The sequence below is a fragment of the Ipomoea triloba genome, chromosome 8 (genome assembly GCF_003576645.1).
Source record: "Ipomoea triloba cultivar NCNSP0323 chromosome 8, ASM357664v1".
NCBI classification, from domain to species: domain Eukaryota; kingdom Viridiplantae; phylum Streptophyta; class Magnoliopsida; order Solanales; family Convolvulaceae; genus Ipomoea; species Ipomoea triloba.
The window spans coordinates 10441727-10456796 of record NC_044923.1 but is presented as its reverse complement, the minus strand read 5'-3'; the positions used below and the strand labels follow the sequence as shown (position 1 = coordinate 10456796).

At 33.6% G+C, this 15070-nt stretch overlaps 1 protein-coding gene and 1 long non-coding RNA gene across 2 annotated transcripts; both read right to left on the bottom strand.

The window, feature by feature from the left end:
* Window positions 1–9015: 9015 nt before the first annotated feature.
* On the bottom strand, window positions 9016–10362 carry LOC116026934 (protein CANDIDATE G-PROTEIN COUPLED RECEPTOR 7-like). Its single transcript, XM_031268361.1, has one exon. The coding sequence runs from the start codon at window positions 10360–10362 to the stop codon at window positions 9016–9018; it is 1347 nt and encodes a 448-aa protein (XP_031124221.1).
* A 3295-nt stretch (window positions 10363–13657) lies between these two features.
* On the bottom strand, window positions 13658–14233 carry LOC116028007. Its single transcript, XR_004100044.1, has 2 exons — window positions 14099–14233; window positions 13658–13832 (listed from the first exon to the last, which is right to left on the bottom strand). It is a non-coding gene; the product is annotated as an uncharacterized LOC116028007 (long non-coding RNA).
* Between the last annotated feature and the right edge of the window lie 837 nt (window positions 14234–15070).

The following is a 15070-nucleotide window of genomic DNA, read 5'->3' as shown; positions in this document are numbered from 1 at the left end:
TAGAATCTTATAAAGTTTCATAAACTTTGTACGACTGCACATAAAATTTTGTATGACAAACATTTATAAACTTTTAACAACTCTTTTAATATTAAAAGTCTATATATATATATATATTAATCTAAATTGAATACACCCAAACATTGCATAACTTCAACAGAATATAAGATTTGAATATACCCTTTTTTGCAATAACTTGAAAAAAATTAAACATAACACACACACACATATATACATGGAAGGGTTCAGGTGCGGGTATACCTTCCTATGCGGTTGTGAGGTACTCACCTTAAGCATTAAAACAACGTATCTTAAGTACACAAACCATGCACCTAAAATTTTTAAATGGTGCACCTTCAGTTGAGAGCACACTGCGCACCTTAAGTACATAAACAATACACCTTAAATACACAAGTCACGCACTTAAGGTTTTAAAATGATGTACCTTAAGTTTCAACAACTCATGCACCTTAAGCATACATATCACGCACCTTAAGAAGAAAAACAACACACCTTAAGTAGGAAAACTACGCATCTTAAGTTTCAACACTCACGCACCTTAAGCATACAAATCACGCATCTTAAGAAGAAAAATCATGCATCTTAAGAAAAAAATTACACACCTAAAACCCCGCACAACCGCACGAAAATTGAATTATATATATATATATATATATATATATATATATATATATATAGAGAGAGAGAGAGTCCCCATCAGATGCGGCCAGTCTCAGCTCCCCCGTGCGGCTGTGTGGCCTTATTTGCACCATTAGATCCCATGATCTAAGGGTTCATATTAATCCAAACAATATAGGGGCCGATCTTTAGCTACGCGAACGGGAAGGATAATGTTGACAATTCACTACAATTTCAAAACCAGATCAGATCAGACGACGACGGAGACTTGAAGTCGACGAGCACTGAGCAACAAACACCAGACGAGCGTAGAAGGGATTCCATCACCAGCAACGAGCGCTCCGTTCTGAACAAAACACATAGGACGACTCCAACAGAGAAACGAGAATGGAGTAATTCGCAATACTTTGTGCATTATCAACATTAATCTGGTTCATATTTGAGATAATATTGCTGTAATTCGCAATAGTATGTGTATTTGGTGTGTGGTGGTTAAGTGGTGTGTTTTAATCTGAGAACTGGTGCATTTTATAACGTATAATGGTGTGTTTTAATTTTGTTGGTGCATTTGAATTGAGTGGTGTGTTTCGGTATGGTTGGGAATGGTGTGTTTTAATTTGTCAAGTGGTGCATTTTATAACGTAGAATGGTGTGTTTTAATTTTGTTGGTGCATTTGAATTGAGTGGTGTGTTTTGGTATGGTGGCGAATGGTGCGTTTTAATTTGTCTAGTGGTGGATTTTATAACGTATAATGGCGTGTTTTAATTTTGTTGGTGCATTTGAAATGAGTGGTGTATTTCGGTATGGTGGGGAATGGTGTGTTTTATTGTCCAGTGGTGCATTTTATAACGTAGAATGGTGTGTTTTAATACACATGGTGGTGATTTTTACGAGAGTAGTTGCATTTGGTGTGTGGTGGTTAAGTGGTGTGTTTTAATCTAAGAACTGGTGCATTTTAGTATGTTGAATGGTGTGTTTTAATAATACGTTTGTTGGTGTTTTCTGTACTCTAAAATTACCTTCCCACTTACAATTACCATAAAGCCCCCACTTAAGTTACGCGAATTAAACTTCCTAAATTCTAATATATAACCTCCACCGTCAGATCACCTCCATCCAGCGGCATATCTTGGGCCACACGACCGCACCTAATAACACAGCCGCATTTGATTAAAATTATATATATATATATATATATATATATATATATATAATGGACATAGTGGTCTAGTGGCACCCGGTGTCTTGGTTTATACTTCCATATAGATGATAGGAGTGGTTCAAGCCTTAGTAGAGGCAACTGTTGAATCTTTGTGTTTTAGTAGGTTGAGAAAGTAGTTATGAACAGATACTACATTGTAAGACACTTTAAAAGTCTGAATTAAATATCAATTAACTTTTAAAGAGTTTCTAAAAATTTTTAAAAATCGAGAGTGAAAAATCATCAAATTTGTAAAATTGTTAAAAAATTTCACAAATTTATAAAAATCTTGATTAAATACACTTCTCTTAGTAAAGTGATATATAACAATTAAAGTGTAATTATATTAGGGATCGGATAACATGCATAAAAGACAGGATCTGCTATATAAATGCACTCTTCCAACATCTCTTTGGATTCCCACTAAGTTGATCCTTATCAAGATATATAAAGGCGGCGAAGTTCATTATTATCACCAGGCCAACATGCAATACTATCAATAGCTATTGCGTGGATTCGTGGAACATGATCCACATAATTGTATGGACCATAATTTAAAAATAATAGTTGTTTTGTGTTTTTTTTTTTTTTTTTTTTTGNTTTTTTTTTTTTTTTTTTTTTGCAATTGACTCACTGTAACATACATTTTTATAACTCATTATTTACTTTATTCTAAAGCATAATTTATATTATTCTAACTCAAAATATATTATCTTGTCTCAGAAGTTTCATTATCCTAATACATCAAATACATTATTATAACACATAAAGTACATTATTCTAATACATAACATACATTATCCTAACACATAAATTATATTATTTTCACTCATAATGTCTATTTTTCTAATTCATAAAGTTCAACGTCATGTTTTTTTACCTTGACACAATAATTTGCCTTTAATTAGGATACGTAAGATCCAAATTTGGGCCCCATAAAGAAAGATGAACATGTTGGCAAATAAAATGAGTGGACGAGTGCGGTGTGTGCTTTTTAGGCAAATTATTGTGTGAATCGTGATCCATACAATTGTGTGGATCACGGTTCAAAATGACGTCATTTTAATGTTAAAAATAATTTTTTTTTCTGCTTGCATGTTAGAATAAAGAATATTTTGGGGTAAGATAACATATTTTATGAGTTAGAATAATGTATTTTATGTGTTAGAATAATGAAATTTTAGGGGTAAGATAATTTATTTTATGAGTTAGAATAATGTATTTTATGAGTTAGAAGAATATATAATGTACTTTATGTGAAAATAATAAAATTTCTGGAGTAAGATAATGTATATTATAAGTTAGAATAATATATTTTATGTGTTAGAATAATATATTTTATGTATTTTTGTACCATAATTCACACAACTGTGTGGACAATAATAATTGTGCTTTTTAGTGAAGTATTAAATATCTCATGTGGCTCCAAAATCGTTGTCAGCAATGAGAGCAAGAACGTGGATTATGTTGGTATATTGATGATACTATTTAGCTAATTAAATAGTTAGTCATTTGTCGGTTTAGGGTGTGCGTGCTTGGATAGTTGGATATGGTTATATCATGGATCAATGTATATATTATTAGGATTCAATACGTTTGAGTTAGAGTACACCTCCCTATCCCAGTCTATCTAAGATTCTCTCTTGTATATATACATGCTCTCTTGTACATCTGTAATTAAGTTCTATTAAAACAAACATATATTTCTCATCTGTTATCAGTTAGCTAGGGCTTCTTTCTCATGACCAACGGATTTGTTAGTTCTTCTGAACCGACCGTCTGTAATGTTGCTCCTTCTCCGGTCTCTCCAGATAATGGTTATATCATGGATCAATGTATATATATAAATTAAACTTATACATCATTCAATCAATTTAAACCTCCATGTTATTCCAATATATATATATATATAAACCTCCATATCAAATTCACACAATAATATAATAATTATAATAAGTTTTTTTTTCATTATTTATTTTCATAAACAAATATGTTGTAATAAATTTATTAAAATTTTATTTACAAATTTAATAAAAATACTAAAGATGAGCATACATATATAAACTCTATGGACATTTTGTTTCACAACACTTGTAAAACAAAAAATAATTAATGCTTAAGTGCCTCGGACTACCAGACCATTAGGCTTATCAATTTTTGGTTTAACGGACTAAATTTTCTTTACCCAAACCCTTTTTGGTCTTATCTTGTCAACCCATCAATTTTGGGTTGTTAAAATTCTCATCGCTTAATATATATATATATATATATATATATATATATATATATATATATATATATGATAAAACATATATAATAGCACACAAAATTTTATCATGGAAACTGTAATAACCTCCAAATAATGAATCTCTTTGAATTAAATCAAGTACTCAAATTTATTATTTTTTATAGGTTTTATAGTTTTTATTTATTTATATTTTGTTTAGAGAATGTCATATTTCATGCTTGCTTCAGATGTTATATTACTTTTCATGAGCAATGTAACATTCTCCATAAATATAACATGCCCTTCCACATTAGATTTTAAAAGAAATATGATATCCATTTAGAAACATATTTACTTATTTTGACCTTTCAATTCAAATATTAATTTATTAAAAATATATTTTTTAATGTTAACTTACTATATGTGTTATATTTAAATATTTTTTTAATTATACATTTTATTTTATTTCTTATATAATATATAGTTGTTGTTGTATAGAAATTGGTCAATATAACATAAAATATAATCTTAACCATACAAGTTAATATTGCATTCAAACAAAGTTAATTAACTAAAGACAAAAACCAATGCTTTCAAAAAAAAAAAAAAAACCAAAACCAATATTACATTCTTTTTATTTCACATTGGTGTTGTTGGTAAATAATGACTATTAGCTGATAGTTGTTAGCTGATTGAGTTAATGGGTATGACTAGTTAAAAACATTAACTGATTGTAAAAAGGTGTTTGGTAAATTAGATGTTATCTGATAACTGTTTTGTATAATTTATTTTTTCAAAAAGTTGATTGAAAAAGTTGCTTTGAGCAGCTTTTTGAAATTTAACATTTTAGAATTAAAAAAAAAACTAATTAACCAAACACTTATATATATTAATTTTTTAACAAAGTTAAACAAGTTAAACAATTAGTAGTAGTCAAATAAGTCAAAATTGACTAATAAACTATAGTGTAATTCTCTTTCATGATGTAATTTTATAAAATAATGTAATATTACCTTCCGTGAAGAGAACACCCTATAGTGTAAAGGAGATATTATTCCAACATACCAACATCCAATCAGTGTCATTGTGGCAGAGAGCAAATAGGATTGGGCGAATGCATGAACTACTTCGCAACTTGGCCTGGTTGATATAATAATAATAGTAATAATGCAACTTAATTAGCTGCCCTTTGTCGACAAGAACTACTATCTCCATCAGCTTAGTGGACACCCCATTAGATTTTTGGACGAGTGCGTTTAGAAGGACAAATTATACCATATATTAGAGTATATCTTGCATTGTGATAAATTCTATTCAAAATAATATTAAGATTATGTATTTATAATTAACATATTATATGTCTTTTATTAATAAATTATGTGCATATAAATAAAATAAAAGCGCATTTACTACAAAAAAAAAAGGGCGTCAATAGCGACGAACCGATTCCGTCACTAAATAGGTTAGCGATGGAATTTTTCTGTTGCTAGATCTTAATGACACAATTTTTTTTATCGCTAAACGAAAGCAATCCATCGCTATTTTACTCTCAGTGAAAATTTGGTGACGAAATTTGCTAGGAAATAAAGACGAACAATTCCATCGCTAAATCTAGTGATAGAAATTCCGTCGCTAAATCAACAAAAAATCCGTCATTCGGTTCCTACCACGACAATCTGGTGACAAAATTTGTAAGGGAATAGAGACAGACTTTTCCATCGCTAAATATAGCGTCAAAAAATTTCGTTGCTACCGTCTATCGCTACATGTATTGACGAAAATATATGTCGCCAATTTGTTTCTATTATTTGCATTGGATGCAATTTACCTACAACTTAGTGACGGAAATATCCGTGACTAAATTTAGCAACGAAGTTTTCCGTCATTATTTCGTTACGATTCATTATTGTTATTACACTAGTACAAAATCAATCATTTGCATCCTGAGTTGGGGACAATCTGCGTACCAAGTTACCCGGACGCATATGCCACAGAAGCTGATTGATTTAACAATCTGCGTTCGATCCTGACCAGAACCAGACGCAGATTATATATATATATATATATATATATATATATATATATATATATTTATTTATTTATTTATTTATTTATTACAATCTGTGTCTATTTCTTCGTAGGAACAGAAGTTGATTGCCCTTCTTTAAAAAAAATTATTCATTTGGTAAAACTACCAATTTTTTCATATAAGTTACAGCAATATTATCAATATTCAACACATTAATATCTATCACACTTTACTGAAGAAAGAAATAAAAACAGAAATACATCTTCAATTGTGTCTGCACAAGTCCTTAAAATCTGATTCTCACCAAATAATATGTGACACCCTTCATGATTATTTTCCAACATTAAATCCATCCTCCTTAGTAAGCCCAATTCTTGAATTCAGAATATTTCCTAAAATAATTCCAAATCAAAAGCCCAATTCTTTATAATAGTGTGTACATATATATATAGATTTCTATTCAAATGTGGCCGCGCCTTCCCGTGCGGCGTGCGGTTTACACCACTTAATGTTAAGAAATACACCACTCAATATTACGAAATGCACACAATGAAAATGCATTTCTTATTATGAAATGCACCACTCAATGTTATTTGAGTGGTGCATTTCTTAATATTGAGTGGTGCATTTCTTAACATTGAGTGGTGTAAACCGCATGGCCGCACCGGAAAGCGCGGCCACACCTGAACATGACCCTATATATATATATATATATATATAGGATCGCGTTCAAATGCGTACTGGCCGCCCAGGAGAGAAATGCGGACGAATCACAGCGCGACACGTGTCCGAAATGTAGTTGCACCTAACGTTATAACTAGGTACACATCATGTTATAACTAGGTGCACCCAGGTGCATAAATGTTAACAAGCTAAAATACTTGCACCTGCAAGTGAAAATAGGTGCACACGTGCAAGTAAAATATATTACAAGTGCAAGTAAATTGTACAATGAGCATCAATACTTAGTGCACCTAATGTTATAACTAGGTGCACTTAATGTTATAACTAGGTGCACATAGGTTGCAACCAGGTGCATGAATGTTAACAAAGTAAATTACTTGCACAAGTGCAAGTAAAATGTATTGCAGATGCAAGTAAAATGTATTACAGGTGCAAGTGAATTGTACTGTGAGCATCAATACTAAGTGCACCTAATGTTATAACTAGGTGCAACCTATGTTAAAACTAGGTGCACCTAGGTTGCACCCAGGTGCATGAGTATTAACAATGTAAATTACTTGCATTTGTAAGTGAAAATATTTGCGAAAATAGATGCATGAATATTAACAAGGTAAATTACTCGCACTAGTAAGTGAAAATAAGTGCGAAAATATGTGCACTTGTAAGTGAAACTAGGTGCACTTGTAAGTGAAACCAGGTGCACCAAAGTTCCAGTTATTTACGAAAATGCCACCGCGTCATTTTTTTAAAATTGCATCTGATTCGTTGATCTGGACACGTGGACGGCTGTGGAGCGTTCTCATTTCCTACCTGGGCGAGAGTTCGCATGAGAGTGCAACCCTATATATATATATATATATATATATATATATATTTAATTTTTAAGACATTAAATTCTTAGTATTATGAGTTTTCTCCTTATTCTATGTATTCATTTATTTAAAATATAAATCATTTGGCCCAATACTTATTCTTGTATATGCAGTTGTTATATATACTGTGACTTTTTTTAAATTATTGCAATTTCAATATTAATATTTGAAGAAATAAGGATGCATATTTCATGTACAATTGCATTGCGGTTACAAAAGTGTTTATACTGTAATTTCAATCAATATTATTATTTGGAGATTTTGTAAAATAATAAGTAGAATTGTATTACGGACATGAGAGTTTTTTTTTTTTACCGATTCTTTTCCAATATTCTTTATTATTATTAAGTGTTTGGGCGAGAAGATGCAAAAGTAGGATTTTGTTTTCATTAGTATTATAGATATATATTTAATGCAATATTATGTCGATGTCTCATGTAATTTTAAGAGAAAATTACACTTTTCGTCCATAAGTTATAGGATAATTGTAGAATTCGTCCTTGAGTATTGGTCGGCTTACTTTTAATCCCTATGTTATCATTGGTGTTGCACTTTACGTCCTTTCGTGCTCACTTTTTGTCCTTCAGTTATACGAAAATTGCAAATTTTGTCCCTAATATTTTATTAATAAAACGACGAAAAGTGCAACATCAATGATAACTACTTAGGGACGAAAAGTGAGTATGACCAACACTTAGGGACGAATTCTATAAAACTTAGGGACAAAAAATGTAATTTTTCCTAATTTTAATGTAAAATTGTACTACGATTTGGAATTGTATTGCCATATTTTACGATATTACGTTACAGGGAAGCATATGTACTGTATTATTATTACCATTAGTAATTTGAATCTAGAATTGTATTAAGAATATGGAAGTATTTAAGAATATATTGTATTACGATTGTATTTCTATATTTTAATATACAAATTATAATACGAATAGAAATTGTATTACTATATTGTAAAGTATAGTATATATTCTTCGCATCTCATTCAAATTTTACTTTCCCTTCAAATACTCTTAGAAAGTAGCAAAATTCCAATGGTTGTTGCGCAAGAGAAGAGAAAAGTTTTTTCTTCTGTTAAGCTCAATCTCATGACAATTGTATTAAAAGAGTCACTACCTGCCATGCGACCATAAGATCATTGCCAAAAGAAAAAAGTTAATCTTTAAAGGTAATTATTAATCCCCAAAAGCCAGTAAATAAGAGCACTTATAATATAATAAAAGTTCTTTTAAAACCAAAATGGAATTGATGATTACACCAATCTCAATGCGTAGTCTTGGCTGTACGTATATATATATACTATATACTGATTCATGAATATGAAAATTAAAGGGTGGTTTCTCTTTCTCATCACTCATAGAATTTGGTGTAATCATACATAATCTCCAGCTCGGCTCGCGCGGCTTCTTCATCATGCTCGGTGGCCACAAAGGGATTATCATCTCTCCTTGTTGTTGGTCGAAACATGAAGAAAAGCCCCCAAAAACACACCACATTGATCACCTGCTCAACAACCGTAATTAGCACCCACCGATCCCTCCATCCATTAGTGGAAGCCTTAAACTTGAGAATCGACAGCGCCACTCTCGTGATCAAAATGTAGACGAAGATCCCAACGAACAAGTTCCTAAAACACTTCAACATCTCTAGGCTCCTCGCCGCTTTCCCTTCCGTGTCCGCGTTTCTCTTCAGCTCCCTCATCGTCGAGCCAATGGGCAAAAGGAGAAGCCAACAGGACACGAAGTCGAGTATAAACAAAAGGATAGTGTACGCGAAATACCCGTCAACGAAGAGCCCGGTTTCCCATTTGAGGATGTACATAACGCTCGACACTATTTGTACTAGCATCCCTAAAGCCAAGGCCGCCTGCCCTTCCTTGTGCACAAACGGCTTTAAGACGGTCCAACCGGCCCCGATTAGAAGCACGACCAATACTAGCAATAATGAACGGATTGTGTGTAGGAAATATAGCAAAAATTGCCACCCCTGAGGCGAGCCGGTGCGTTTGATGGTTTCTTGTTCTAGGGAGAGGCAAAGAGAGTCGAGGGCGCGAGAGATGAGCAATGCGGCCATCAAAAAATGGATTGTTTTGGTGGATTTTCGGTGGCAATGTATAGCCCACCATAAGAAGAGGAGAGAATAGGCCATAGTGGAGGCGAAGAAAATTGAAGGCAACAATCCGGACCCGTCCGAGAGGTAATTCCGCTTACCATTCGTCTCGATATTGTACATCTCGACGCTCAAAATCATCGTCACGGAAGATTTCTTTACACAATTGACAAAGAAAAGGAAATACACCTCCGCTTTCGAGATACTAAACAGTTTTTGTATTGACGTTCCGGGATACCCATGGTGTAACGTGAAAATGGGGTTGACGTAGGGTTGATCAAACACGCAGTAATCGGATCCCTCGTTCATTCTGTGGAGGGCTTCGCCCAGGAACGGCGAAGGGGAAAGGAAGAACGCCAAACGGGAGGCGTTAGCCGTGGTGGGGTTAATAGACACAGACGAAACGTTGATTGAAAGGCGACCGTTGTTTGTGTACCGGAATTCTTCCAAAATGATGACTTCTCGGTTATCGTTTGAGATGTTTATTGTTTTCTTCTCGGCTTTGGTGCCTGGGAAAACAAGGGAAAGGATGAGAGACAGATAGACGACATGGAAAAAAGGGTTATTATTGTGCCTTAATTTCTCCATGGAAACACCGACGGTGGCGTAAGCGGTGTTTCTCGGAGAAATTGAGGTTGGTTAGTCGTCCGCCGGGCCCGGTGGTGGTGAGAATGGTAGGTGATTGCAAAAATAATGTTTTTGCATGGCATAACAAAAAAAAATGAGGTTGATGTTACGCAATATAGGGGTTTGCATGTTGCATTATTCGTTAAAAGTAAACCCAAGTTGATTTTTTTTTTTTTTTTTTTTTTTTTTACCACTGAGAAATTTACGGTGCTCCGCAAACTCAAGTTGGCTCATCGAATTTTGGAAGTAATTGTACCAATTTGATTGGATAGGGAAATGACATGATCTCTCATAAATAAAATTTTACTTTATTTTTAGAATTAATCTAACTACGCCAACTAAGTAAAATAGTAAACAATGAATAAAAAGTAAGACAGGAGTACTCAAATAAATAAATATATATATATATATACATACATATATATATATATATATATATATATATAGGGGTTGGATCCAGTTGTAATTTGATTAGAATGTATTATAATAAGAAAATAATTGAACATAATAATTCTCATATATTAAGGAATCCTAATCATGGTAACCAAGTAGAAGTTTTATGGGATGCTTTGTCTGATTTGAACACACACCGTGAGAAAAGTGAACGAATTAGTCGCAGTGATTAACAGAGACTTCCATGGCTAATAGCTTTGCCGGTATGTTTTTAATAATTTCTATTTTAATTTTGGTTTTTTGTTTCTGCTATGAAATGTGTGTGCATTTATAGCGGGGGGTGTGTGCATATTGCTGTGTTTGAGCCATGCCACATACTAATTGCGCATGCAAACGCTGCCAGGGGTGTGTGCGTTTCACCGGAATGGAGATTACAACATATGACCACAAATTAAATGGGAATTTAATTTGGAATTCGAATAGAAATGACGACGTATGAAGTGAGAGTGCGTACCGTGGGTGTTATTTTTTAATACTGCACTAATATAAATGAGTTTCTCACACTCAGTAATTATTTTATTCTGTTATGTCGTGTGCATATATGTAGCATAGTTTGTGCGTTTTCTAACCCAATGTGCATTTCTGAAAGATGACCCTGGTATTGGTGTGTGCACTTTAGTGTGTGCAACATGGTAGGAATCAAAACTTTTAAAAATTAAAAAAATTAAAAAAATTATTAAATGCAAGAATCATGTTGTACGTTTTTTTTTAAGTATGCATACGACATACCCTATATGTGTGCAAACACGCAATTGGTGTGTGTATTTTTCTAAGCGTCCCCAATATTATGGAATAATATTGAGCATTGTGCGTATCCATCCATGAGTGTGCAAAAAAAACATAGTAGTGTGTAATAATGTGGCCAAAAGCCGGCTATGAAGCTAGCCATATGACCCTAATTATAATAATGTGTACTTACTATCATGCATTTTGGCATAATAGTGCAACGTTTTTATTTTTACATAGTAAAACCTTCATAATTATATACGTTTTTTAGTATGCGTATCATCTACCATTAGTGTGTGCAAATTCACAAACAGGTGTGTGCATTTTGCTGATTAGCGGTTCACATTGTACTAATTGAAATACAAGATAAACTTAACGTAAACTATGGCAGAGGTTGCTGAGTTTAATATTTTTTTTTACCTGAAATGCAGGACGAAACATGAACCAGGATAAATACGAACTATAAAACTAAAAAATAAAATATGCACACCAACAACTTCATTAAAGAAACACAAAATATAATTAACACAAAAAAAAAAGTTAAACAATATACGAGTCAGTGCACAAATCTCAATGCATAGAAACACCTTTATTAAGACTAAATTTAAAAAAAAAAAAAAACTTTGCATAAAAGTTAATAATTAAATACATAATTTCGAAAAATACTGAACAAAGATAATACGACCGTATTCTAATATCTAAAATATATGTGTAAAATATATCCCCTTGCATCCTCCTCAATCAGATCATGATCAGGGACTTGTACGTTGTTGGAAACGACGTAGTAATACTATAAGAGGATAGACAAAGTCCTCAAAATACGAATTATCTTGAACTATGATTTGACATCCCCAACATTGTTACCTGCATACACATACAAAGCATCTCAAACGCAAATCAGACGTTACTTTAAAATCAATCAAACACAATGCACATACTATTTAGAATTTCTACTTGCACCGATGCTATGCCTCACACGCACACATGCACCCCTCGAGTTGATGCTTTACAATGAACCACAAAATACTACCAAAATCCAACCATTTGCACAGAGTTGCAACTGATATGCATCACTACACACATTGACCTACTACAATACACATGGGAAGGAAAATAGCCCCTCCTCAATCAAATAAGAAGTTGGTGCTTACCCCTCTAGTTATGCCTGCATCCATATATTCTACAAACAAACTCTTAAAATGAAAAGAGGACAAAAAAGCACAACAAATTCCCCAGAACGCAACCCCGACTGAAATGTGCACCCCAACACCCTAAAAGCACACACCCATAATGAAATGCACACACCCAACTTCAGACACGCACATGCCACATGGTTGATTCGCACAACCCACAATGTTGATGCGCACTGAAATATGCTTTGGCAATAAAAATAAATGCAGCAATGCAAGAGCCCAAAAATAACAAACAACACACGATTGCGCACACACGCATCACCTCTGTGCTCAGAGCTTAATACACAAAGACTGGATGCAGAATTGTAGCATTAAAACGCACATACATGATTACTAACACGCAAGCCCCTTAATAAGCAATGACTAACAAAAATACACAGTAGATGGGACAAGCCAAAACATTAGTATTTGGACAAAATTTGGCCGCTATTTTAATCACATTCAGGGGCAAAATCATAAATTGATTGAATTATGCAAAGATATAACCTATGCAATTTCTTTTATAGTTAAGGAATACATATCTTTTCTAAACTGCAAGTTTGATTTTTATACTTGTAGCAATCTTCACAAACAATTCAAGCACACATAAGTAAATATCATAATTTAATTACTCAAAATTCTTAGCAAACTCACATTGCATCTAAAGAGTAGAAGAGTTTGAACAACTTCCCAGTAGCCATACCTACATGCTTACATCAATACTATCTGACAAAAACAATTCAAGAATCATCCGCTATGGAAACCGGTTAATTTACCTAATAGTGGTCCTTTACTAGTTAGAGTAGAAGACGGGTTTTACCCCTACAAACCTTCAGTACTGGGTGCATCGTCACCAAAAAAAAAATAAAAATTCAAGAATCCAGTTCATCTCAAACACCCATCAATTTCAAGAATCTTAAATAAGAATTAGAGCTGGTCTCCCACCAAAAGAACTATCACCATGCATTAGCTTAAGAAATGGCACTGATCAACCATCAAAACAAGACCCAAATCACATACCTGCCCACACTAATTCCTGGAATTCACATCAGCTCCATTCTCAAGCAACAATGTCACAATCTAAAACACAATTCCCACAAATTAATCACACTCCGAAACATATGAACAAAGAACAAAACAAGGCACCATCTACCGTCGCCGCACCCTAGACCAGTCAACATATCACGTACCGCCATGAAAATCACCCCCGTACACAACACATAACACCACCCACAGAACCGAGATCCCCCACCAGAGCCAAACCCACCCAAAAAAAAAATCCAACCCTAACAAAAACCCCAAACCGCTGATTAACAACGAATCAAAACAATAGAACATCGAAATACCTTGACCATTGGCAGAAGAAATCCCCTTCAAGAAGAACCAGCCATGTTTCTTCTCCCACATGCACACGTCAAGCGCTCTAGGGAGAGACGAGAAGCTGATGGTCAGCAAGAGAAATTGAACGGCGAAGATAATACAGCCTGTAAACCAATCGTATTAATTACACCCCAAAACCCTTTGTATCAACACCCAGAAGGTAATAACACAAAATACACGGAATTTGGAATTCTAATGATGCACACACATAAGGAAATTACATTGATGCCCTCTTTCTAATTAATTTCAAGCGCCAAACTCAATAAAACAAGCCAATTAATCACAACCGTTAAACAAAAAAAAGGACGATTAGGATCTAATCTCCCGATCTCGTCTAATTAGGGTGATCTCACTGGATCCAAATCCTATATATATATATATATATATATATATATATATATAATAAACATAATAAGTGTGAATGAAAGTTATACCCTTCATTTATGTCCGTTTTTTCAGTTAAGTTTTGTTATACATTATGCTATAAAAGTTGTACTTTAAAATATATTAGACAAACATACCCCTACCGTTATAACTTCCGTTATCTTTTCCACTATTGTTACTGATTGTTTTCCGATCTTCAGGTGATCGGCCGGCGGGCCAACACAACCGGAAAATTATAAACAATGGAGGAAAACAGAGAAATTATCTTTCGAATCTTTTGTCTTATTTTCGCTCAGAATCAGGTGTCCCCTTTCAAATGATCCGTACAACTACTTATACTAGGCTCCTGGGGCGTTACACATTGAATTCTAGAGTTAATGCTGCCAATAAAGGCTCATAAAACGCCTTTAATGCACATAACCGAGGATATTTAAGTACAAATGTCTATTGGATTTCCCCAGCCCTAGCTTCGCGATCTATTTCTCGGGAACTCTTCTAATCGACCGACCGACAGCCTTGATTACTCCGTCTAACTTTTTACCGGCCTCCCGATC